Source organism: Mycteria americana, chromosome 8, assembly GCF_035582795.1.
Source record: "Mycteria americana isolate JAX WOST 10 ecotype Jacksonville Zoo and Gardens chromosome 8, USCA_MyAme_1.0, whole genome shotgun sequence".
Lineage (NCBI taxonomy): Eukaryota > Metazoa > Chordata > Aves > Ciconiiformes > Ciconiidae > Mycteria > Mycteria americana.
The window spans coordinates 48,503,937-48,528,857 of NC_134372.1; the positions used below are offsets into that span (position 1 = coordinate 48,503,937).

The 24,921-nt window shown below is 69.2% G+C and overlaps 3 protein-coding genes across 7 annotated transcripts in view; 2 read left to right on the forward strand and 1 right to left on the reverse strand.

Moving 5' to 3' along the window:
* ACSF3 (acyl-CoA synthetase family member 3) overlaps nucleotides 1-5,902 on the forward strand; it is a 67,230-nt gene extending 61,328 nt beyond the window's left edge. For 3 of the 4 annotated variants that reach the window (XM_075511096.1, XM_075511097.1, XM_075511095.1), the window contains 3 exons: nucleotides 1,514-1,648; nucleotides 2,292-2,403; nucleotides 5,619-5,902. In XM_075511096.1, coding sequence (XP_075367211.1) covers nucleotides 1,514-1,648; nucleotides 2,292-2,403; nucleotides 5,619-5,736 — 365 coding nt within the window. In that variant the 3' untranslated portion in view covers nucleotides 5,737-5,902. Of the gene's footprint in view, nucleotides 1-1,258; nucleotides 1,396-1,513; nucleotides 1,649-2,291; nucleotides 2,404-5,618 lie in introns of those variants that run through there. The other variant, XM_075511098.1, reaches the window with a different exon arrangement.
* Nucleotides 5,903-11,683: 5,781 nt separating this feature from the next.
* CDH15 (cadherin 15) lies at nucleotides 11,684-17,475 on the forward strand. The gene is made up of 14 exons (XM_075510040.1): nucleotides 11,684-11,734; nucleotides 13,532-13,684; nucleotides 13,871-14,026; nucleotides 14,108-14,252; nucleotides 14,337-14,497; nucleotides 14,703-14,831; nucleotides 14,952-15,137; nucleotides 15,209-15,462; nucleotides 15,603-15,745; nucleotides 15,816-16,052; nucleotides 16,125-16,364; nucleotides 16,814-16,950; nucleotides 17,040-17,195; nucleotides 17,278-17,475. Exons 1-14 carry the CDS (start codon nucleotides 11,684-11,686, stop codon nucleotides 17,473-17,475), a joined length of 2,346 nt encoding a protein of 781 aa, XP_075366155.1.
* Nucleotides 17,476-17,843: 368 nt separating this feature from the next.
* Nucleotides 17,844-21,690, reverse strand: SLC22A31 (solute carrier family 22 member 31). Of its 2 annotated transcripts, none has more exons than XM_075511101.1 (9): nucleotides 21,258-21,690; nucleotides 20,312-20,415; nucleotides 20,076-20,230; nucleotides 19,814-19,982; nucleotides 19,393-19,538; nucleotides 19,170-19,278; nucleotides 18,885-19,099; nucleotides 18,624-18,735; nucleotides 17,844-18,446 (listed from the first exon to the last, which is right to left on the reverse strand). In XM_075511101.1, the coding sequence occupies exons 1-9, from the start codon at nucleotides 21,639-21,641 to the stop codon at nucleotides 18,176-18,178; spliced, it is 1,665 nt and encodes a 554-aa protein (XP_075367216.1). In that variant the 5' UTR covers nucleotides 21,642-21,690; the 3' UTR covers nucleotides 17,844-18,175. The 2 variants fall into 2 exon arrangements, with proteins under 2 accessions (XP_075367216.1, XP_075367215.1); XM_075511100.1 differs by having other exon boundaries at nucleotides 17,844-18,524.
* Between the last annotated feature and the right edge of the window lie 3,231 nt (nucleotides 21,691-24,921).

Genomic DNA, 24,921 nt, shown 5'->3' on the forward strand with positions numbered 1-24,921 from the left:
CCCCGGGTCTCGACCCGTAACCAGAACCCACGTGCTCCTTGCACAGCTTTCACCCAAACCAGAGGTTTAGCAGGTCCTCCCGGCTCAGCGGGCTCCCGGCCACAGGGATGCTGGGCTCCAGGACCCCGGGCTGTCCTCCTTCCCCACATTTGGGACACGTGCCCGGATGGAGGGCAAGGCAAGCGAGCGTGGGAACTCCCGCAGCCCCAGCAGTGCCGGTTCACCCTGCTTTGTTGGAAGCTGCTTTTTTCCCGCTGCCAATCTCCATCTCATCTCCGCGTTTGAGCTTTCCAGCCGGCAGCGAAATGAGGTCTGCGAGCGAAGCCGCAGCGGGGAGCAGGCCGGGTGTGTGGACACAATGGCAGCGCATATCATTAAGGAGAGGATGGAGGCTGATGTGCAGGGGGGAGAGCTAAGGGCCCCCCTGGTGCTGCCATCAAGGCTCTGAAATGGAAATGCGAGGTCCCCAGCCCCCCCCCCCCCCACCTCGCCCACCGGTTGGCAAAGGCTCTATTAGCAGGATGTGAGTAATCATCTTAAGTAGCTATCAAAGTACACCAGCTTGTTAAGCATTTAGCCAGGTTGTGCTGACATGACCTCTCTCCTCAATCTTCCCAGCCTCGGCGCGAGCGGCTAATTACCGGATCACACCTGCCGCACGCCTTCTCCCCCCGCAGAAAGGACAGGTCGCATCCAACGCGTTGCTGAGGACGGCCTCGCCTTCCCGACGCCATCCCCCACCTTCTTTTTTTAGTAGTAGCAGCCACGCAGGAGTGGGGCAGAGCCCCCCTCGCACGCAGTAGCGCGAATAGCTGGAAGTCCCCAGAGCAAGGGCTGCTCCCGGGGATGGCAGGGGCTGGTGGCCGCGGTCGGGGCACGCACGCGGCGCTGGAGCTGCTAGGAAAGACCTGCCCTGGCTTTTGCAGGCTGCTGGAGGCGAGCGTCTCATCGCTGGCACGGGCGAGCGGGTGGGAGGAAGAGGAGGCCGGGGACTATGTGACGGGGGGCTGAGCAGCCCCGGTGATGGCAGAGGTCCAGGAGGAGTCACGTCCTACCGGGACGGGACAACCGAGGTCTTTGTGACTGGTGATTGCCAGGACGAGGAGGAAGGGGCTGAGCTGGAGCCTGCTTGCTTTGTGGTCCACATTGAGAGTGCGCTGGGGAACACATCCACCTGCAGCGATGGCTCCTATTTTCATTGCTTTCATATTAAAGGACTTCTGGGTGCATAGCCTTAGTCTTCCCTTTCCCTCCACAGAAAAGCAATGGCTGTCTCCCCTCTCCATGTCCCCGGGAGCAGACCGTCGTGTGGGGAAGGCTGACCCCCCATCCCTGGGGGCTCTGCAGAGACGCTCGTGACCATCACGCTGAGCGTGGCTCTCCCCACGTCCCAGTACAGGGAGCCGGGCTGGGCGCCTGCCCGGGGCATCGCCCGAGCGTCACATCCGCATGTCAGGAAAGACAGAGGAGAAGCAAGGGGACGGCCTCTGACAGAGCCTGCTTTGCTTTTCAGGAGACACGGCAGCGTACAAAGACGGCGTTTACTGGATCAAGGGCCGCACCTCGGTAGACATCATCAAAAACGGGGGGTTCAAAATCAGTGCTCTGGAGGTGGAGCGTCATCTGCTCGCGCACCCGCACATCACAGGTACGCTGCTCTTCCCTGGTCCCCGTGCCGTGCCGTGCCAAGAAGGGACGGCGCGTGGGAGCCCGGCTCTAGTGACAGCCCTGGCTCAGCGGGTGCAGACGCGAGGCTGCCCGAGGGCTCGTGGCCGGAGGCTCTTTCCCAGCCTTCCCATTAGCAGGGCTGGGTCCGAGCGAAGAGCAGGCTGCATTTCAAGCACAGTGTTACTTGTCTCCTGGGGCTGAAGCCGTGAAGCCTGCGGCCGAGTGCCGAGTCAGCAGCAGCTCTCATCTGACTTTGGAAATGAGACTATAATTAAATCTGTCCTGCCCTTGTGCGTGACCCTGTACGAGGGGATGGAAGCGGTGCCCCCGGCTCCACGCCGCTCTCTGCATCATATTCCTCCCCGTTGACTCTAAATTGCTCAAACCATGGGGCTTCCTGTCTTTTCCTTAGTGAAAAGCTCTGTTCTTGGAAATTGTGTCAGCACAAAAGTCCCGGTGTTTTCCTGCACTGACATCCCACGGCATCTTCCTCCACGCGCTGCTCTTCCCTGCACGCAGCTGCTGCCGGCACCTACCAGCGGTGCTGAGCCCCTCTTCCACCCAACTCCTGACCCCAGAAATCGCTCGGGTTTCTCAGGCCGAGTCCTCTGCTCTCTCTGCAGACGTGGCCGTGATCGGGCCCCCGGACATGGTCTGGGGCCAGCGGGTCAGTGCTGTCGTGCAGCTGCGCAAGGGCAAGATGCTCTCCGTGAAGGACCTGAAGGACTGGGCCAGGTAAGGTGCCACGGGGCAGGGCGCAGCGAGGGGCACGGCATGGGGAAAGCAGGCTCGAAGCCTGCCGCACCCCCGTCAGGGACACGTCAGAGGAGGGGCGAAGGGGTGGCTGGCAGCGACATCGTGCCTCGGGTGCTGGGGACGGAGAAGAGACCACGGCTCCAACCAGGAGGTTGCCGAGCAGGCGAGATAATGGAAACAAATGGGCCTCTCGCCCCAAAAGTGCCTTTGATAAATGGCCTGCACAGTGCAGCCAAGCGGCTCTTACCCCGCAGCCCCGAGCCCAGCTGCCAGCAGAAAGCACCGAGCAAGCACCAGGGCAGGGGAAGCTCCAGGTTTTTCTCAGCGGCAAGAACATTTGCTCAGCTTTGCCCCGGTGCTGCTGCAATCGCTCCTTGCTTGCCTTCCTGCCCGCTGGAAGCCAGCCCAGCTCATTCCCCCGTTAACCCCCGAGACCCCTCCCATGGGGTTTGGGGAGGGGGGAGACACCAGAGCTCACGGACCTTACTCGGCGTCACCGCGGTACCAATGATCCGTGCCTTCCTGGAGAGCACGGCACAGAGCAGCCGCCTGCCATCCTGCAAGGTTTCAGCACGGAAACCTGCTCCTCCTCGTTCAAACTGGTCAGAGAGCGGCCAGTGCCAAGGTTTCGGGCATCAGCCACGGGAGCATAAGCAGGTGGGAGCCGGGAAGCAGAATCACCAGGTTTATCGCTAATATTCCATTAGCGAAATATTTAATAGCAGATTCTTTCTTTTCCTGGCAACTCCCTCCTTCGGGCTGCGGATATTTTTGGCGAGGCTGGCGCTGTTTTGTAAGCGGCAGGAGCGCTTGTTTCATCGGGGGCCGCGCAGCAGCCAATTAAAGATTTCCCCTGGATCTGCAAAAATCACAGTTGGGGGAACTGCGATTTAGCAAATGCAAGGAGGATGCTAGCTGGCCGGCTGCTGCTCTGATTAAACAGTTATGTAGTAGGGGAAGAGAAGCAAACAAAGAAACCAAACCCGCACCAGGTTGCTGCTCTGGCAGAGGGGCCAAGACCATGCCAGGGTGTCCCTCCTGCTGCTGTTAACCCTCCGGCTGCTGGGCATCTGGGACTTCTGCTCCTCTCACGGCAGCCCACGGCCACCAGCAGCTTTTGCGTGATTTTACTGATGGCCTCTTGCAAAGCTGAGACGCCTCTCCCCGGCCGGGCTCAGCCTGTCCTGGTCAGTACCGGGTCTGGTGCTCTGGGGTTCTCCAGCCAGGACCCTTCGTGGTCTCAACGTGGGCCAGGGGTGATGGAGAGAGCCCGGAGCGGAGATCGTCACTGTGCCGTGCGGCGGCTGCTCGCCCCTCAGCCTCCTGGCAGGGGCGTTGGTGACCCCAGCAGATCCCTTCTTCTGCCGCCCACGCCTGCGCTTTGGGGGTCACCCGGGTGTTGCTCTGGGGGGTCCCTGGCGCAGGGCAGGGGGCTGCGCTCAGCCCCCCCATGTGCTCCCCTCCCAGGGTGGTCCCCCTTGTCCCTGCACGTCTCTTCCCATCGCCGTCCCCAGCTCTGTGGGCAGACGCGATGCTGTTCTGCCCGCGCAGAGCAAGGGCAGGAGCCCTTGAAACAAAAGCCCCCGGAGGGTCGGAGGGGCTGGCCGCCCACCCGGGCTCCTCCGGGGCTGCTGCTCCCTGCCCAGCGCTGGCTGCAGGCACGGCTCCAGCTGCCCCCGCCCGCCTCTCCCTCTCGCCCCGTCTCTCCCCTTTATTTTTTATGTCACTTACATTCGTTTGGCCCTTTTTCTCGCACTCCCTGGCAGGAGACACATGTCCCTCTTCAGAGTGATTCATTTTGCGGCTTTCGCCTCCGATCGTGCTTCCCGGCGACAGGCGCCATCCCGAGTTAGAGGCATCCATATGGCAGGGGGTGCTGGTGGCGGGCGGGGGGAGGAGGGCCGGGCGATGGTTGAAGGGCTCAGCAGACTTGGCATCTCGCATTAGAGTCGGTGCCAGCGCGCTGCCGGAGCCGGGCATGGCCCCAGGTTGGTGACACACAGGCAGCAGAAGGCAGGAGAGCCCCCCCTGCGCGCTCTGCAAAGGGCACGGGGACGATACTCGGCGCTTAGACCCCCTCCCGCAGCGGGAAGACCCCCGCGGGCCGGAGCACGCGGCTGCGAGTCACTGGCAAGTCACGGGTGCGCCCCGGGGAGGTGGCTCACCTGCGGTCTCGGTCCTCGGACGCTGGCACCAGGACACGTGGAGGTTCCAGCGTCCATCACGCCGCTGCGCTGTTTTCCCGTGCCGTCTCTAACGAGGAGGACCGATGAGTCCACCCCAGGGGCTCTGCCTCCGGCCGGCTTGCTGCAGGCTCTCCGTGCCCCTTCCCAAGGGGGGGGGGGGTGATGGTGTGCTCACAGGGTGCCGCGCGGCAGGGCTGGCAGCGAGGGCAGGGGAGCGGGCAGCCGAGGGTGACCCAACGTAGGCAGTGCCCTCACCGACGGGGCTGAACACGGCAGGCAGAGCCGGGTACCCGTAACGGGGTCTATCGCCAGCCCAAAACACGGCAAGCAATGAGCCAGGTCCAGGGTGCAACCAGGGAGCGCAGACAGGAGCGAAATAGGGCCAGAGATGAGCTACAGCGTGGGGCCGAAGTCCTCCCAGGAGACGGGGCAAGGGCAGAGCTGGAGATGAGCTCCGCGCCTCTGCGGGGTCCCTCCAGGGCTGAGCCGCTGGCATCCCAGCTCCCTGCAGAGACAGGCTTGGGAGCAGGCACCCCACAGCACAGCTCGGGAGTGGGCTGGGGCTCAGGGCTGAGCCTAAATGAGCTCCTGGGGCGTGGGTGGGGGCCCCAGGTGGGGCCGCTTGGGCCTGTTAGGGCTGTGGGTGCTCCCAGGACAGCTCGAGTGCTCCAGCCCCTCTCTTCTGGGGCACAGAAACGCGTGACCAGCCAACAGTGCGACCGCTCGGCCCCGCCGCTCTCCTGGGGTCTGCGATGAGCCCTTAGCAGAGAGCCAGGGCACGGTCTGCGTTCAGCCACAGCCGCTTGCCTGCGGCCCCGCTGCCTGGAGAGCCGCGGCTGGGGCGGCTCGGTTGCACGCTGTGATGGGCTGCGGGACACAGGGTCCCGGAGCAAATCCCCCCCCGGGTCTGGCGGTGTTCGTGCGAGGTCTCGGGACGGGCTCTGTAGGGTGGAGAGGCTGGAAGCACTGGTCTGTCGGCCGTTAACGGACTGCACGTCTGCATTGCAGGGAAACCATGGCACCGTACACCATCCCGACCGAGCTGATCGTGGTGGAGGAGATCCCGCGCAATCAGATGGGAAAAGTCAACAAGAAGGAGCTTCTGCAGCGCTTTTACCCAGCCTAGAGCACGGCCTCAGGCCAGGACCGGGAGCCCGGGTGCGTTTGGGCCTCCACCACCTCCGTTCCCTCTCTACAACGGCACTGACGAGGTACCAGCGGTGATTAGCAGTGGCAGGTCTGGACTCACTGCAGTCTGGTCCACGAATAAAGTCCAATAAAAGTAGGATTCATCCCACGTGGTCTCTTTGGCTGAACCGAGCCAGAGCTGCAGGGCCACCTTCCTTGTGCGGGAGCCGTTTGCAGGAGGCTCGGGGCAGTCCTGGGTCTAGAAGCGAAGCGTGGGATGAACGCTGGGAGGTCCCGGGCCAGGGCTGTCCCCCATGCCAGTGCTGGGAGGCACTGTGAAAAGCACAGTGGGAGGCAGGTGAAAAGCAGACCCCGCAAACACCTCCGCACCCACCCCGAGCTGGTCCCAGCAGCAGCTGCTCGGGGACAGACAAACCCGCTCGGGGACAGACGAACCCCACCGGCCCTCGGTGGGTCTCAGCCGTGTGGTGCCGGCCCACCGGAGCCACTCTCCTGGGTGGGAAGGGCTGCCCGGGCTCCCCCGCCCTGCCTTCGTCTGCCTCCGGACGCTCATCCCCGTTCCCGTTATAGCTCTGCCTCAGGCCACGGGCAACTCGTTGCCAGATGAAATTACACTTTAGATTAAACTCCTGTCTTCAGCCAGCTGCGGTGATGCCTGGTAATTTTGCCTCCTCTCTGCCCTTTCCCACGGACTCAGCGACTTTCCCCACAGTTTGGTTTATAGAGAGGGCGAGTCTGAGAGCACGAGTGCATCCCCTCGCCGGTGGGATCCAAGTCGCCGTGGGATGCCCCGTAACCTGCTGTGAATCGGTACCATCCACCTCCCTGCTCCACCAAGCGCCGTCTCCCATTTCCCAGCAGAAGTGAAGAATAAATACAAAAATCACAAATAAATACTGGCTGCGCTTACCAACCCAGCGCATCCCCCCCACCCAGGTGCTCCCGCGCCAGCCGGGCCCCGGCACGGAGCAACGGCAGGGGTGCCGGCACCACCGGGACAGAGCCCCGCCGCCCTGGCCGGTGCCGGGGAGCGCTCCTCCGCCTGCGACAGCCGTCCCACAACGGAGGGGGACAGACAGGGGAAGGAAGGGGCAGGGGTGGCTGCCAGGGGCTTGCAGTGACCTGGATGCGATAGGAGAGCCGTGAAGCATTGAGCAACGTGCAGAGAGCCCAGGGAGATGGGGAGGAACGGCAGGGCCGGGCAGGAGCTGGGGACGGGCTCAGGTTTTGGCCAGGGTGAGCACACGGCATGGCTGCAGCGTGACGAGGGGCGCAAGCCACGGTGGGCACAGGGTCCGGCGTGGGGTGGGGGTAGAGCTGAGCAGAGTGTTGGAGGCACCGGGGAGCAGATGCAGCGTGAGTTATACTGCATGTGCGCTCCTGTGCCTGCGCGCACGCGAGTGCGGGGGGGTGTGTGTGTGTGTGTGTGTGTGCTGACACCGGCGCTCGCGTCTGAAGGTCATCGATTTCCTTGGAGGACAGGCGGTATCAATAAACCCTACCTTTATAAACGGATTTTTGTCCCTCTTTGACTTCGTGCGTGAGCTGCCGGACACGTGGCAGTGGGCGATGGGGACCGATAACCCCAGGGGGGGATGGCGGTCGTGCCCTGCAGCTCCCCGACCAGTGGGTCCATCCCTGGTGCTGGTCTGGTCCTGTCCAGTGCCAAGGGGGTGACAGGGAGCCCCAGATTTCCCTGCCAGCTGATGGGACCCTGGGAGCACCAGGGAGGGCAAGAGGAACGGGGAGCACAAGTAATTACATCAAATACCTTTGTTAGGGTCAGTGGAGCCCCGAGCATCTGGGAGGACAATTAGTGAACATGGAGAGGACATGGAGGGGACGGCTGGCGGACACGTGGCGCTGGGCAGAGGGAGCAGGGATGGGACGGGGACAAGAGAGGGGACGGGAACGGGGAAGTGGATATGGATGGGGACAGGCTTCCTCCGCTGCAGCCCCTCCATCGCACCCCACCCCGCCCGCAGGGACAGGTCCAGCCGCGCGCCCACTCTGCCCATCCCTGCACCCTGCCCACGGCAGCGTCTCCCAGGGCGGTGCCAGCACCTGGATTTCGGTACTTCAGACTCAGAAGGGGTTGGGACGGGGACACCCAGAGCTCACGCAGCCACCCCTCACCGTCCCACGCCCCGTGGGCACAGCGCTCCGGCACACGGATGCACCGGCGCGGCGCCCGGCTTACCCCCTCACCGCGGCGTGCAGAGCAGAGCACCGGTGGCTCTCCCCAGTCTGCGGGAGGGACCGAGCGGATCCTTTGTTAAAACATCAACGATGCAGTAAATTTTTTAACTTACCAAATAGATCAATATCAAATTATCATGTCTCACATTCATAACTCTTAAGCAAGCAACAATGGAGAGAGACAAGGTCACTGGAGAATAAATAGCAGCAAAAGCTCTTAATGATCTATCATTCTCGACAACCCCAGGCACCCAGCACCAGCCCGGTGACAAGATCATTAATAAAACTCTGCAGGAACGCTATCGATTGCTTTGATGGATGATCACAGGTAGCAAATACTGTAAAACACCTGGTTGTCACACACTAAAATGAGTAGCTTGACTCACACCTCAGCGCGGGGACCCGGCTGTGACTCTGCTGGGTTTTCTCCTCGGTGGCGGCTTTCACAGGGAGGGTGGTCGGTGGTGCAGCCCTCGGGTGCCGGCAGCCGTGGCTGCAGCCCCCGGTTTGGGGCTGCCATCCGTGCTGGACCCCCATGGCTCACCTCCACTCCCCCACTGCTGTTGATCCCTATAGATGGGACCTGTTCATTAAAAGCCTCGTTAAAGCACCTCGTCTTGGTGCCCCAGCGCCCAGGCTGGGAGCTGAGCTGCCTGGAGATGGGGTTTGGTGACCCGGTGCCACGGGATGAACCTGGAGACCTGCTCCGTCCCCTCACCGCTGGATGTGGCCCCAGGACACCTACACAGCCCAGACAGTGGGGACAGACGGGGTCCCCAAGGCCATGGGCTTTGCCACCCCCACGCTGTGTCTGTCTGGGGGGGGGGAGCCTGCACGCGTCCCCCCCACGGCTCCAGACGCTTCGCTTGCGAGACACGTCCGCATTGATGGTCTGATCATATGTACACAACCATTCAATTACCCCGTAATGGCTACAGGCTATTAAGCCATCAATCTCCTTCATTAAGGCCTGCCAGGCCCATCCCCGACATCGCGCAATAAAACCATTAAAACAACAACAACAACAACCCGAAGTAGCATCTTTAATGCGTCGGATGCAACGCCGGCCCCGCCGCCGATGCTGGCCGTCCTGCAGCGTCCCCCGCCCCGCTGCAGCATCCCACAGCCCACCCTGGGGCACCCGGGGACCCGCTCACCCCGAGCAAGGTATTGCCTTGCTGGGGTGTCCCCAGGGAGCTGGGGGCTGCCCACACCTCCGTGCCCCCCCAGCTGCTCCCAGCAGCTCGCCCCTGCCCCGGGCTCAGCGGGCAGCTCAGCACGCCGGGACCTGCTCTTGCTCTTTATAGCTGACATTATCTTTTATTGCCATATAAAAGCCGAAGCTCCAGTGGCTTTATGGCTGCTGCGCCGGCGTTTGGCACCTCGCTGCTCGGCTCCGCGCTCCCGGCTGCTCGTTCTCCCCGTCACTGGGCATGGTGGGGATGGGGCACCGCCCAGACCCCCCAGTCCCTGCACTGGGGCCACGACTGGTCCCACTGCACCCACATTAGGGACACAACTGGTCCCGTCACCCACAGTGGGGGCTCAACTGGTCCCCAAACCAGCTCTTGCACTGGCTTGGGTAGGTCAGAGGGTGTCAGCTAGGAGGGGAGACCTGGCCCCCCCAAAATAGGGTGACCCTGGCATGGCAAGGGGAGTCATAGGCCTGGGCTGGTGCCGTTTGGACCCAGCGTCTGTGGGAGCCCAAGTCCCTGCACCCCAGTGGGAGCCCCGCTTTGCAGGGGGAGAGGGGCAGGGGGTGGCGGTGCAGGGCCAGAGGTCGGGGGGACGGGGGTCCTGCTGCCGTGCCGCAGCCAGAGCCATGCCACAGGCACCAGGCAGCTCCCGTGGCCGGCAGCACCGGCACCACGGCCTGGGACTGGCACCTTGTCAGAGCCCATCACGTCTGCCACCCCCGCGCCCCCACGCCGCGGTGCCGGTGGCAGGGAACATCTGCTCGGCCGCCCCGCTGCCGCGGCACGTTAGGGTCAGGGGCAGCCGCCAAGACCCCCCGGCCAGCGCTGCCAGGGCAGCTCCTCGCGTGACACTGATGCAGGGTGGCAGGGCGAGTGGGGCGGACGGATGGGATCAGACAGACAGACGGGTAAGTGAACGCCGCTGCCCGTGCCAGGGCCCAGCCACGCCACGGGTCACCGGTGCCCAACGCTCACCCGCTCACGGCGCGGCTCCCTGTCCCCTCCCGCTGTCCCTGGGGACACTGAGACGGCCCTGCCACCACCCCTCAGCTTCTGGGGATGGACTCCCTGCATCCCACGTCCTGCATCCCGTGTCCCTTTTCCCACACCTTGTGCCCTACCCCCGTGTCAGTGCCCCACGCCTTGCCCCACGAAGCCCCGCACCGGGAGGACACCAAGGGCACTTTGTCCCAGGAAGGGGAGCGGTGCTGGCCGGGCAGGGGTCCCCGCAGCAGCCCAGCGGGACGCGGCGAGGCCACCAGTGTCACCGAAACGCCGCACCTTCCCTTGCCGGCCCCAGGGCTTGGTTGCCCGGGGGGGGCGAGGAGGCTCCCCGGCCTCCCTCCGCCCTGCCCGGGGGGGTGGCTATCCAGCCCTGCTGCGGCCGGGACCCCCGGGACCCCACGCCGGCGGGCGGAGGGCGCTCCCCGCTGCGGCACCCCGGGCGGCGGGGACCGCCGGTGTCGGGGCCGGTGGCCGGGACGATGCTGCCACCTGGTGCCGCGGCCTCGCGGCGCCGCCGGGACCGGCCCCGGGGGGTCGGGGACAGCACCGGGACCGGCCCCAGGGGTCGGGGACAGCACCGGGACCGGCCCCGGGGGTCGGGGACGGCCCCGGGGGTCGGGGACAGCACCGGGACCGGCCCCGAGGGTCGGGGGCAGCGTCGGGACCGGCCCCGAGGGTCGGGGGCAGCAGCGGGACCGGCCCCGAGGATCGGGGGCAGCGTCGGGACCGGCCCCGGGGGTCGGGGGCAGCGTCGGGACCGGCCCCGGGGGTCGGGGGCAGCACCAGAGGCGGCAGCAGGGGTCAGGGCACAGCGCCGGGACCGGCACCGGGGACGGGGCCGGCGGGGCCGGGGGCCTTGCCGGGGCTCCAGGAGCAGCCCGGGGCCGCTCCGCCCCGTGGGACCCCGCCGAGGCCGGGACACGGCGGGACGCTGCCGTGCCTCTCCCGAGCCCGCACCGGCCCTGGCCCCGCCGCCGGCGTAAGCGGCGCCGGCACCGGGCGCGGCCGGGGGGCCCGGGCGGGCTCGCCTCGATGCGGGGCGCGGCGGAGCGGGGCGGGCAGAACGGGTCCCGGACCTGGACCCGGTCCCGGTGCCGGTGCCGGTGCCGGACCAGCCGTGGCGGGGGCAGCGGGGCCGGTCGCTCCCTCCCCGCCCGCCCCGTCGCGGCATCCCCCGGTCGCGCCCGGCGACAGCTGCCGCGTTCCCGCCTGCCCTGCCCCGGGGGCCGCGCACCCCCGGCCCCCCGCCCCGGGCAGCGGGGACACCCCCCCCCCCCGCGCTCCCTCCGCATCCCCCCGAGCCTCCCGGGCCCGGCCCGAGCCCCCCCGCCGCCCGCCCCGCCGGGCCCCCGCCGGGCCGGGGCTGCGGGCTGCCGGGCGGGGGGCGGCGGGGACAGCTGCCCGGCCGGGGGGGCCCGGCCCGCCGGCAGCACATGTGCTGTCACTCAGCCAGCCCCGCGGTTATTTTAGCTCGGGGCCGGCGAGCGGCTCGGGGCTGGCGGCCGGACTGCGCCCCGCTCCGCCATGGGCCCCCCGCTCCTCCTCGCCTGCCTGCTCGCCCCCCTCTGCGCTCGGGTAAGGGGTCCGGGGAGACGGGGAAGGGGTGGGGACGGGGACGGGGATGGGGACGGGGTTGGGGACCCCCCTGCTCCGTGCCCCGGGAGGGCCGGCTGGGGCGGGGAGCCCGGCTGCGGTGCCGGGGGGCGGCCGGACCCCAGAGCCCGCGGAGGCACGTCCCTGGGGGTGGCGGGGATGGGGACGGGGGTGACGGGGGCTTGGTGCCCCTCTTGGGGCATTTCCCACCCCACAGATGGCGGCGGCAGGGGGGAGCCTGCGGCCCCGGCACGCTGCCTGCGTTCGTGAACCGGGAGATGGGATTTGGGGGAGGGTTAGGCGCTCAGAAACACCCTGCTCCCTGCTTTCCCACCCCAGCTGCGGTCCCAGACCCCTCTGCACCCCCCTGTCCGTGCATGTTCCCCCAGAGCCCCTCACCGCAGTCTCAGGCCTGAGACACATGGGGCTGTTGGGGTTCTGGCCTGGGCCCCACGGCCGGGTGCTCAGGGCAGGGGAAGGAAAGGGGACCTGCAGGGCAGGCCCCCCCCGGCAGCAGGGCCCCCATCGCTGCCCGCCACCCTCCCCATCCACCCCGAGCTCCAGCAGCCTCCCAGGGAAGGGGGGGTCCCTCCTGGGGAGGGCACAGGGACAGCTGGAGGCCGCAGGCGGCTCCCGTCGCAGCCCCAAAACAAGCCCCTTGTCCTGCCCACCCCGTGGGACCGGCACGCGGCCCCCTCCCCTGCACAGCCCCGCACCGGCCCCAGGGCCCCCGGCACGGCCGTCCCCGCTGCCCCGCTCCCCGCCCCAGGCAGGGTGCAGACGCGGGGACCTGGGGCACCCCAGGGCACCCAGCAGCGCAGCCAGATGGGTGCAGACGTGGATGGGTGCAGACGCGGGTGCGAGGCCTGGCGCCGCCCGGATGTGCTCGCTCCCCGGGGAGGGGACAGCGGGTGTCCCCAGGGCCCAGGACGAGGGTGAGCCCTGAGGAACGTTGCGTAGAGCCGAGGGGGGGGGGGGCTGCAGGCAGCCCCCCATGCTGCAGCCCCACACCACAGCTCCCTGCCCCCATCTCCCACCCCCCACTCCTGCTCCCCACAGCTCTGGACCCCCATGCCACCCCCCCCAATTCCCTGACCCCCCCCAGCCCAGTCGCTCATGGCCCCTAAACCCATCCTAGCCCCCACAGCTCCCTGATCCCCATTGTAGCCCCCCCATAACTCCTGCTCCCCCAGTCTCCATTCCTAATCCCCCCCTCACAGCCCCCAGCTCCATCCCAGCCCCCCCCCAGCTCCCTGTTCCCCCCCCAGCACCCCGGCTCTGTGCCCCGGCCGGGCCACCCGTGCAGCCTAAACAGATCCCTGACCCTTCCGCCCTCGCTGCCACGTCCATGCGGTGACGGTGACGTGGGCTGGGGCCACGCCAGGCGCTGCCAGCCCGGGGTAACCCCTTCGTCCCCACCGCGGGGGTCCTGTGGGGCACAGCCCGGCCGTGAGGTGCGGCCATGCCCGGGGCACCACCGGAGTCGTTTGTGGGGCACCCCTTCCCGTCGAGCCCGGCAGGACGCCCATCACCATCACACCAGGATGTCAGGGGACCACCGACATGAAGCTCCTGGGGGAGCTGGGCGGCCTCTCCGCTCTCCTAGACCAAACCCCATCAGGGGGTGCCAGCACCGTGCACCCCGGCACCGTGCATCCCGGCACCGTGCATCCCGGCACCGGGCACCCAACCGGGGCGCAAGGCCCTGCCCACTGCCCCGGCATTGCACCCCACTCCGGAGGTTTTGGGGTCACCAGCAGCACCATGTCCCCCCCACAGGGCGCCAGCCCAGCCCAGCCGGGTGCTGCAGCCCTGGGCAGCCCCCAGGCCTGGCGGCAGCACGAGGGTCCGCGGCGGGTGAAGAGGGCCTGGGTGATCCCCCCCATCAGCGTCTCGGAGAACCACAAGCGCATCCCCCACCTCCTGGTGCAGGTAGGCAGGGAGCCCCCCACCCTCTCTTCCAGGCGGGGGGGTGGGGGGTACCCTGGGCGGGGGGATTGCACAGGGGCACCCCAGGAGGGGGACGTGGCGTGGGGGGAGACTCAGGGCAGAGGGGGACCCCAGGTGGGGGACAGACCCCCAGCCTCGGGACCGCCAGCCCTGCTTTCCCTGGGGCAGATCAAGTCGGACAAGCAGCAGCCCGGGGGGGTGATCTACAGCATCAAGGGGCCGGGGGTGGACGAGGAGCCCCTGGGCATCTTCTCCATCGACAAGTTCACCGGCAAGGTCTTCCTCAACGCCATGCTGGACCGGGAGGAGAACGACCGCTTCCGGGTAAGGATGCTGCCCAGCCGCCCGCAGCCCCCTCCGCAGCCCCCCCAGCTGGGCCCCGACCCACCCGCTCTGCGCCCGCAGCTGAAAGCCTTCGCGCTGGACCTGGGCGGCGTGACGCTGGAGGACCCCACCGACCTGGAGATCATCGTGGTGGACCAGAACGACAACCGGCCGCTCTTCCGGCAGGACGTCTTCACGGGGCGCGTGGTGGAGGGGGCTGAGCCAGGTGGGTCCAGCCGGGGGGCCGGGGATGGGGGGGGCCGAACCAGCCCCCACGCCGGCACCCACCGGGGCGCTCCTGCGGCCGCAGGGACCTGCGTGATGACGGCGGATGCCACTGACGCCGATGACCCTGACACGGACAACGCGGCGCTGCGGTACTCCATCCTGGAGCAGGGCTCCGCCGGCATGTTCAGCATCAATGCCACCACCGGCCAGATCTGCACCGCACGGCCCGGCCTCGACCGTGAGGTAGCGGGCAAGGGGGGCTGCGGGCGGCACCGGGGTGGCACCGGGACTGGGGGCAGCCAGAGCCCCCCCCAGCTGGTGAAACCACATCTCCAGCCATGAGCAGGCCCAGGCGTGGGGACAGGGTGGGTGGCCAGCGGCTGGGGGACCTCTGGGCTCCCGGGGGGCTGGAGGGTCTCAGGACCGGCCCCCCCTTCCTTCCCCGCAGACGGTGGGGGTGTACAACCTGACGGTGCAGGCAGCCGACATGTCCGGGGACGGGCTCACCACCACCGCCACAGCCGTCATCTACCTGGAGGACATCAACGACAACCCTCCCGAGTTCACCAAGGAGGAGGTAGTGGCCGGGGATGGGTGGGGGAACGCGTGGGGGTCAGCGGGGTGGGAGCCAGCCCCCGCCCCATGGGCACCGGCATGCCAGGGGGGCAGGCACCAGCCCCACGCCGCTCTCCCCCAGTTCTCCATGGAGGTGGAGGAGCAGGCGGCTGGGGTGGACGTGGGCAAGGTCTTCGTGCACGACAAGGACCTGGCCGGCTCGCCCAACTGGCTGGCCAAATTCACCATCCTGGAGGGCGACCCTGAGGGCGCCTTCGCCATCCGCACCGACCCCTACACCAACGACGGCGTGCTCTCCATGGCCAAGGTGGGCGCGGGGCAGCCGGGGGGCTGTGGGGGGGTCCCGTGGCTCGGCTGACCCGCGGGCCCTCTCGGCAGCCGCTGGACCACGAAGTGCGGGACCGCTTCGAGCTGACGGTGTCGGTGCAGAACGAGCAGCCGCTGGAGCCCGCGGCCCCTGCCAGCCCCCGGGCGCTGGCCACCGTGCGGGTGCGGGTGCGGGATGTGAACGAGGCGCCCGTCTTCCGCGAGAACCCGCGGCGGGTCAGCGTGCTGGAGGGGGCCGCCCCGGGCACCCCCGTCACCACCTACACTGCCAGTGACCCCGACACCCGCCAGCTCCAGACCCTCACGTGAGTCCCGGGCTATGGGTTTCGGCACCCCGTCCCCTTGCATCGCCTCCTGGCACCCACCGCGCTCGGGCTCCCGTGTTCGCAGCCTGCGGCGGGTGTTTCACGGGGGTGACGGCGTGCACCCCCCCCTGCGCCCACAGCTACGCGCTGCTCTACGACCCGGCGGGCTGGCTGCAGCTGGACCCCCACACCGGCACCGTCCGCACCAAGCGGGAGCTGCTGCACCCCTCCGCCTTCCTGCAGGGTGGCTGGTACATCGCCCTGGTCCTCGCCCGCGATGACGGTGAGCGGCCCCCCCCTGCCGTGCCCCTCCCCTGCCGTCCCCCCCTGACCCCTCTGCTCTGTGCCCCCAGCCGAGCCCCCGCTCTCCGCCACCGGCACCCTCTCCATCGAGATCCTGGAGGTGAACGACCACGCGCCCCTGCTGCAGCCGGCGGCCGGGGTGGTCTGCGGGCGGCCGGGCCGAGGGGGGAGCCTGCTCCTGGGGGCCACGGATGACGACCGGCCCCCCCACGGTGCCCCCTTCCACTTCCAGCTCAGCCCCCAGCACCCCCAGCTCACCCGCAACTGGAGCATCACCCGCTTCAACGGTGAGGGCCGGCCGGAGGGGGGCTGCTGCATGGGGGGCCCCCGCTCACCCCCTGCCCCTGCCCCTCCCGCAGTGACCCACGCGGTGCTGGCCGTGCTGGTGGAGCTGCCTGAGGGGCCCTACTCGCTCCCGCTGCTGCTCCGGGACTCGGGGACCCCCCCGCGGGAGCGGCAGCAGCTGCTGAACGTCTCGGTGTGCCACTGCGGCCGGGACGGCACCTGCGAGGACGGTGTCCTGGCCGCTGCCACCGCCGGGGCCGGCATCACCCTCGGGGCCCTCATGATCGTCCTCGGCAGCAGCGTCCTCCTCCTCTGTGAGTGAGACCCCCGACCAGCCTCACCCCCACCCCTCCCAGCCCCCCATCCTGCCCCCGCCCGGCACCCCAGCCCCACGCCCTACCACGCGGTGCCAGCCCTGGCCGCCCGTCCCAAACCGCACCGGCACGCTCCGCCACCTCGTCCCCCACCACACCGTCACCCCGTCCTGGTCCAGGACACCCCACCCAGTCCCTACCCATCGCCCCCAACACCCCACCCCAGCAACCCCTTCTGACCCCTACCAAGACCCCCCTGCCCATCACCCCATCCCCCCTATCACCCCCCTGCCCAGCACCCCCCCGCCCCCAATCCCTACCTGCATCCCCCTCCCGCCGCCCCGGCCCCACCAACTGCATCCAACCCAACCAGCACCCCCATCGCCCCATGTCCCACCTGCCCAGCCCCCCGGTACCCCACGCCGCGCCCACCCACCCTCTGCCCGCAGTGCTGGCGGGGCTGGGGGCAGCGCGGGCGCGCGGGCGCCGGCGGGCTCTGCGCAAGGGGCTGCTGCAGCGCTCGCGGGACGACATGCGCGACAACATCCTCAACTACGACGAGCAGGGCGGGGGCGAGGAGGACCAGGTGAGCGGGACCCGGGGTGGGGAGGGTTCTGGGGGGGGGGGGGGGGCCCACTCCAGCCCCACACCCCTGACCCCCTGCCATCCCCATAGGATGCCTACGACATCAACCAGCTCCGGCACCCCGAGCTCTTCCCACCCCGGGCCAAGCCGCCGGTGCGCAGGGATGCCCCGCTCAGCTCCGCCACCCCTCCGGCCCCCCGCAAGCTGCCCAGCAGCCCCTCCGACATCGAGGACTTCATCAACGAGGTGGGGCCAGGGGCCAGCACCCCCCTTACCCCCATCCCCCCCATCCCCAGTGGGACTGACGGTGGCCCCCCCGTCCCCGCAGGGTCTGGAGGCGGCCGACAGCGACCCCAGCGTGCCCCCCTACGACACGGCCCTCATCTACGACTACGAGGGCTCGGGCTCGGTCGCCAGCCCCCTCAGCTCCATCGTCTCCAGCCTGACGGACGAGGACCAGGACTACGACTACCTGAGCGAGTGGGGGCCACGCTTCCGGCGCCTGGCCGACCTCTACGGGCAGTAGCGGGGACGGGGGGGGACGGGGGGGGGGCGGCGGGGGGGGCTTGCACACGCGTGTGTACGAGATGCCCTGATGCAGCGGCTTTGCGTATGGACACGCACAAGACGCCCGGCTGCAGGGGCTTCGCGCACGCGTGTGCACCAGGTACCCAGATGCGGGGGCTTCGCGCACGCGTGTGCACCAAGAGAGACCTCAGCGCGGGGGTTTGCACGCCTGCGCGCACCCGCAGAGCCCGCGCCCGGCAAACTGCAGGACGGCAGAGGCCGAGCGCGCAGGCAGCCCCGGGGGGGATGCCCCGGGGAAAGACCCTGCGGAGGCAGGGGGGTGAGGAGCCCCCCGGTTCCCCCATAATAAAGATCCCAGAGAAGGGGGCCGGCGGCAGGGGCACCGGCGGGGCCCCCGACCACGCCAGCCGCCCGTAGAAACAAGGCACTTTTATTGGCAGCCCGCGAGCGCCAGCCACAAACCCCCCGGGGGGGCCATCACCCCCGCCCCAGGTCTCCCGGCACGGCTCCTCCTGGGGCAGGATCCGGCCCCGCCGAGGGGTGGGTGGGCCGCTCCCCCGCAGCCCAGCTATCGCACGCGTCCCGGGTGCACCCCGCCGTCCCCGCGAGCACCCATGGCTGGGGGTCCCGGTGCTCCGTGGGGGTCCCGGCGCCGTGCTCAGCCCCCCAGCAGCAGGGAGACCCCGGGGAGGGCACAGCTACGTCTCGCGGGGGGCGGCCGGGGAGCCCAGCACGCTCCTGGTGGAGGCAGCGAGGCGGGAGTAGTCGTGGGGGATGCCGTGGGGGGCGAGCAGGGGCAGGTGGTCCTCGCGGGGCGGCCGGCGGAAGAGGGGGGGCCGGCGCTGGCTCTCGCCGTCCTGCAGGGACTGGGGCAGGCCGCGGCCCTGGCTCTCCGGCAGCAGCATGATGCTGAGGACGGCGAGGATGGCGAAGGAGGCGAAGACCACGTGGTGCAGGAAGAAGCCGCGGCTGTTGGGGATGGCGGTGATGGGGGCGGCCGCCTTGCCCACGAAGCTGGCCCCCACGATGAGGCCCAGCCCGGCACCCCTGTGGGGGAAACAAGCTCAGAGGAGGCCCAGGGGACCCTGCCCGGGTGCCCCCCCACCCCAGCACGGCACGGGGCGGGTGGCAGCTCCCCCCCCTTACCTGACCACGGTGGGGAGGACCTCGCTGGCGAAGAAGATGCTGAGCATGGTGACGGCATGGGAGGCGGTCATGCCCACCACGGACAGGGTCAGGACGATGAGGTCCAGCAGGTCTGATGGGGGGGGGGAAAGCACCATCAGGGGTCAAATCCTGCAACACCCCCCCCCCCCCCCCCCCCAGCATCCTGTTCCCACCCCCAGCCCCCCAGCTGGGGGCTGCATCCCACCGCAGGGAGGGCGGGGGTCCCCCCTCCATCCTTACACTGGGTGAGGGCCAGCAGCAGGAGGGAGGAGATGCCGGTGAGGATGGTGCAGAGCAGAAGGACGGCGCGGCGCCCGAAGCGCTCGGCCGTCAGGTAGACGAAGAGGCAGGCGGCTGCCTCGGTGCCCACCAGCACGAAGTAGGAGGAGAAGAAGCGGGGCAGGTGGGGGGCCAGGTTGCGGGTGAAGCAGTGGCAGATGCCGGAGCCGATGAACCTGTGGGAGAACGGGGTCAGGGGGCCACAAGTGGGACCCCCCCACACACACACACCCCCCGCCTGCTCACGCCGCAAAGCCGAGGATGACCCCGTTCTTCCAGATGACCCTGGTGCTGAAGATCTCGCAGACGGCGTGGTACCGGGGCTGCGGGGACCCCTCAGACAGGGACTCCAGCTCTGCCAGGACAGGGGGACGCGGGTTAGAGCCAGCACCGTCCCACCGCCCCGGCACTGCAGGTTTGGGGAGCGGGCCCGGCGGCCACATCGCCCTCGGCAGCCCCCGCCACGCACCCGCGAGGAGGCTCTCCTGCTGGCAGGAGCCGTCGTCAGAGCTGGGGCCGCTGCTTTCGGCCAGCGCCTGCAGGGTCTTCCTGGCCCTCTCCAGCTGCCGCGTGGCCAGCAGCCAGCGCGGCGACTCCAACAGCAGCGCCGGGCACCTGGGGCGCGAGCGTCGGCGTCACGGGGCTCCCCAGGGGCCTGGCCCCCCTCCAGCGCCGACCCCCCCTTCCCGGCTTCAACGCAACGCCGCCCAGAAACCCTCAACTTCAAACCTCGGCAAACATTTACCCAGGGAGGGGGGTCCCCACGCTCCGCCTGGAGAGCCCCGGCCGGCCTTTGATCCCCACCGCGGCCCCGGGCAGGGCTCAGCCCTGCCGCGGGTGCCAGTCCCCTCCCTGCGCACACAGCCCCCCAGCCCGGGGGGGGTCCTTACCACCAGCAGGCAGCCAACAGAGCCAGGATCACGGTGACGGCGCCCTGGAGCACCCGCCAGTCGCGGCACAGCACGGCCAGCCCCGGCAGCAGCAGCTCCCCGGCAATCCAGAAGAAGCCGGCCACCATCGTCACCCCCAACCGGTGCGGGGGGTCGCACAGCTCCAGCCCTGGCAAGGGGGGGCGAGGGCTGCACTGTGGGGTCCTGCACCCCAGAGCATCGCCGGTCCCCACGCCGCCGCAGGCCCCGCCAGCACACTCACGTGCCACGTAGAGGGAGAGGAAGGCGCCGGCCAGCGCCGCCCCGAAGAGCAGCCGTGCGACCAGGACCATGACGAAGTCCACGGCCAGTGCCACGCCGAGGCCCAGGGGCACCGCCAGCACCAGGGACACCACGAAGGCGGGCCGGCGGCCGAACCTGCCGGGGGACGGGCTGTGAGCGGGGCTGGGCACGGTGCCCCCCCGCCCGGGGGGGGCTGCCCTGGGGACCCCTAGTTACCTGTCACAGGCCAGGCCGGCGGCGACGCTGCCCAGCGTCCAGCCCAGCAAGTGGGTGGTCTGCTCCAGGGGCACCTTCCAGCGCGAGGCGCACACCAGGTCCCACTGCGGGCGAGGGGGGACGCGGCGGGGGGCTCTGCATGGGTTTTCCCAGCAGATCCCCCCCACGCTGCCCGCAGGGCTGGGATGGACGGGGTCAGGAGCCCCATGAGTAGCCTGGGGGGCTTCTGGCCAGCCCCCACCCCACAAGCAGAAACGTGGGGCTGGATGTGGAGGGACAGTGCTGATAGCCCTTGGAGCTCTGTCCCCTGTCCCCCCCCAACACCCCCTCTCCCCAGGGCTCCTCCCAGCCACCCCCAAAGCCCCTCCACGGGGGTCTCCCACCTCCTCCCCCCGAGGACCCCTCTCCCTTCCCCAGGATCCCCGGTCCCCCCAGGCAAACTCTCTCTCCCCCCAGACCCCCCCACCCTCGCTGCTCCCCTGCACATCCAGGGCTTTCCTGTGGGACCCTTGCTGGGCTCCCCAGCTTGCCACCCCCCCCAGCCTCCTCCCCAGCCCCCCTTTCCCCCCTCCCCAGGCATCCACCCCCATACCCCCCCTCCCCACGGACACCCCTTGACCCCTCCTCTATCCAGGGGACCCCCCCCAGCCCCCTCCAGAACCACAGGACCTCCACCTCCCCCCCTCCTCCTCCACCCTCCCCCGATCCCGGGACCCCCCGGCACCCTCCCAAACCCCCCAACCTCGGGACCCCCCCCTGCCTCTCTCCCAACCCCGGGACACCCCGCCCCCCCCAAGACCCCCCAACCCCGGGACACCCCCCCCCCCCCAATCTCCCCCCAACCCCGGGACCCGCCCCGCCTCCCTCCCAACCCCGGGACCCCCCCCCGCCTCCCTCCCAACCCCGGGACACCCCCCGCAACCCCGGGACCCCCCCGCCTCCGCACCTGGGTGACGAGGTTGGAGCGGAGGCCGGCGGCGGGCAGGGCGTAGTGCCAGCCGCGGGTGCAGGGCCCGGTGCCGTTGGGCCGGGCGCTGCCGGGGCCGGGGCCGGGGCCGGGGCCGGGGCCGGCGCCGGCGGGGCGGTGCCGGTACCGGTAGAGCTGGCAGGGGCTCCAGCCGCCGCCGAGGCGCGGGACGGCGGCGCGGAGCAGCGCGGCCCCCGCCAGGCGGCGCAGCGGCGCGGGCAGGAGCGCGGCGTCGGGGCGGCAGCGGTGAGGGGGCGCCGCGCCCAGCGCCCACCCCAGCGCCCAGCCCAGCGCCAGCGCCGCGCACGGCGCCCACCCCCCCGCCGCCCGGCGGCCCCGCGGACGCGACCCCCCCGCCGCCATCAGCCGCCGCCGCCGCCGCCGGGGATCGCTCGGGCTCGGCGCGGGCAGGTGGGGGCGGCACCGGAGCGGACCGGCCCCCGCGGAGACCGCCCCCCGGCCGGCCCCCGCCCCGCCCGGCCCGGGCCCCCCCCACCCCCGGCTCTACCCTCCTCCGGCTCCGGGCCCCCCCCCCCTCCCCCCCCAGCCCGGTTCGCCCTCCCAGCCCCGGTTCACCTTTCCCAGCCCCGCTTCGTCCTCCCCGGTCCCGGTTCGCCCCCCCAGCCCCGGTTCGCCCCCCCAGGCCCTGTTCACTCCCCCAGCCCCGGTTCACCTTCCCAGCCCCGGTTCGCCCTCCCAGCCCCGGTTCGCTCCCCCAGTCCCGGTTTGCCCCCCCAGGCCCGCTTCGCCCCCCCAGCCCAGTTCGCCCCCCCCCCCAGCCCGGTTGGATCCCCCCTCTCCATGGCGCTCCAGGCCGAGGCACCCTCTTGGGCACTGGGGGACCCCAGGGTCCAAGTGGTGCCGGGGGTCCCAGGGGTGCAGCCGGGACCCCCGGGACCTCCCACAAATGCACCCGGCTCCCCCTCAACCTTTCAAAGGGGGCCAGTGGGGTCTGGGCCCCCCGGGAACTGGTCAGAGCCCCACTCGCACCCAGTGCCGGTGAGCCCGTGGGAAGAGCCAACAAAGCAGCCAAGTTGCAAACGAGCTTTTTTTCCTCTTCTTTTAAAAATTTATTTACGAACACGAGCTCTGAGGGGCGACAGCACCGCTCTGGCGCTCGGCTCTGGACACACAACGGTAGAAAATCACATCTGCGTTCGCTTTTTGTCTCCCGCCGCGGCAAGTCGTACAGCCAAAAGGACGGGGCTGCCGCGGCGGCACAGGGCCCTCGGTGCCCAGCACCGTGTACGCCAACGACGGTATAAAAAAGACATCGGTGCGTTACAGACCAGGCAGCCTCGCCGCCGCTCGGCCCACGCGCCACCGCCCAAGTCCGACCAGCACCAAGAGAAGGTGGGACCTGGCCTGGAGGCGTCTGCACCTACGTACGCGGCCAGGAGGAGCGGCTCTGGGGTCGAGGTCCCCGGCTCAAGGGCTGTGGAAAATTCCTCAACCGGCTGCAAAGCTCGCGGCAGCGAAGGGGGAGCCGGGTGCGGAGGCTCCCGGCATGGCGGCTCCCGGCACGGCGGGTGCTCTTCTGCTGGGGACCCGTGCGGCTGCCCTGACGCCGGCAGCGTGAGCTCGTGCTGCCTGCTGCTGCCTGCACCCTGCCAAGGGCTTGGTGCTCCACATGCTCCCAGAACTTCTCGTCTGCAGAGCATCGCGTGCGTGGGGCTGCCTGGGCTGAGCAAGAGCCGGCGCTGCCGAATGAGGCAAACGGGGCTGAAAAGCGGTCTTGGATTCAGCGAGTGCCCTCCGGTCCCCCCAGCCAAGCCGTCCCAGCAGAGGAAGAGGAGCTAAATCGCATTTGTAACCTCCCCGCTTCCAAAAGCAGCAGCCGAGACGTTCAACCAGCACGCGTACCTGGCAAGACTGAACAGAAGCAGTGGGAGAACCAGGCACCAACAGCCCCGGTGGCCAGCCCCTCACCCCCCGGCCGTGCCAGCCCGGGGTCAGCAGCTGCGGGCAGAGAGGCGGCACGGGGGTGCGGGCAGCCCGGCTTCCTGCCTGCCGGCAAAGGCGGGCAGCAGGCGCAAGTGAGGCACGGAGGTCTTGGAAGAGGCACTTGAATCCGTCTCCAGCCACATCCCTGCGAGCTTGTGCTTGAGGACCGACTTTGCCAACTGCATTAAGCCCGGGCTGGGTTACGGCTCTGCCAAGAGCCGCGCATCCAACGCAATCCCCCACAGAAGAGGCCGCGGTGCCGGCACGCAGCAGCAGGATGGCGGCAGGAAGAGCCGGCACCCAACCCAAACGCAAGTCAGGCATCACCAAACCGGTGGCTCCTTCCCCCCAAGGAGCAGCCCCAGCAGAGACCAGACCCACAAACCTGCCCAGCATGCGTCCCCGGCCCCAACCCGGGCACCGTGCGTCCCCAGCCGGGAGGAGAAGCCTCTCCGAGCTTCTCCCAGGCCGCGGAGGAGAGGGGCACGCTGGGGGCTGAGCACAGCACGGTGCCACTCCTCCCGCCAGACCCAGGCACGATCTTTCCATGGGATTACAGACTGCTCTGCTCTCCGCATGCGTGCAAACACTGGGGCCAGTCCCAGTGGGGCCGGGCTCCCACCGGGCGCTACGTGAGCCAAGGCCTCGATCCTCTGCAAGAGGCAAGGTGGCCCCTTCCCCTCCGGCCGAGCCCACCGGGCTGGCAGCAGCACCCTGCTAGCTCCAGCTAGGTTTTACATCTCAGAAAAACAATCCGAGCCAGGCTGGTGCTTGAAAACAAGGGAGCGCACATGCAGCGTGCACGGAGAACGCAGAGCGCACACGGAGCGTGTGCGGTGGGGCTGCCTCCAGCCAGGCGCAGGGCTGGCGTCGGGCGGCACAGCCGGGAGCACCGTCTGCCGTGCAGCACCATCCTCACCAGCCGCATCCAGCGAGGCCCCACGAGCAAGAACGAATTCAGCCAACGGGGCAGCCGTGATCCACGCAACCGATTTCGGAGGTTCAGTACTAAAAAGAAGGACGGAAGAGAAAAGGAGGCAGCTGGGAGCACGGCGGCGGCTGGTGCAGAGCCCTGGGAGCCCGACAGGCGCCCGTCCCCAGGCACACGGGGCAGCAGCACCCCAGCACGAAGCACCGCTGGCTGAAAGCCCTGCCGCAGGCTCCTGGGCTCCAGCTCACCCCGGCAGCACCGTCCCAGCTGCCAGGAAGCCATCTCCCCCCCTGCCCTACCAGCAACCGGCCTCTTGATCCGGAAAGCGCCGAGCACCGATGCCCCAGCACGACAATCTGCAAGCCTGGGGCAGCGCTGGGCTCCAGCCGTGCTTCTCCGAGTTTTGCAGCCCCAAAACGCCAGCTCCTCCACTCGCAGCTGCTACGGCTACGCAGGGTCCGTAACACTCGCCAGCCCGAGCCCCACTGTCATCTGTCACGTCGCTCTGCGGCCCTGCTGGCAAGCGGCACGGGGGGCTCCCCTCTCTCCCCGCCACAACTGGCTGCCTGGCCGCAGGGTCGGCACCGCTGGCTTTCCAATTCCACCGAACGCAAAAGGGCAGGGGAAAGAGGAGAGAAACGACGCGGGGTTAAAAACCAGGTCAGCATCCGGAGATCTCTGCAACACGGACCGCGGGTGGGACTACCTGTGCGTACCTGAGCGCATCAGACGGGCTTCCAAGTAACACTGCACAACGCCTCGGCCCTC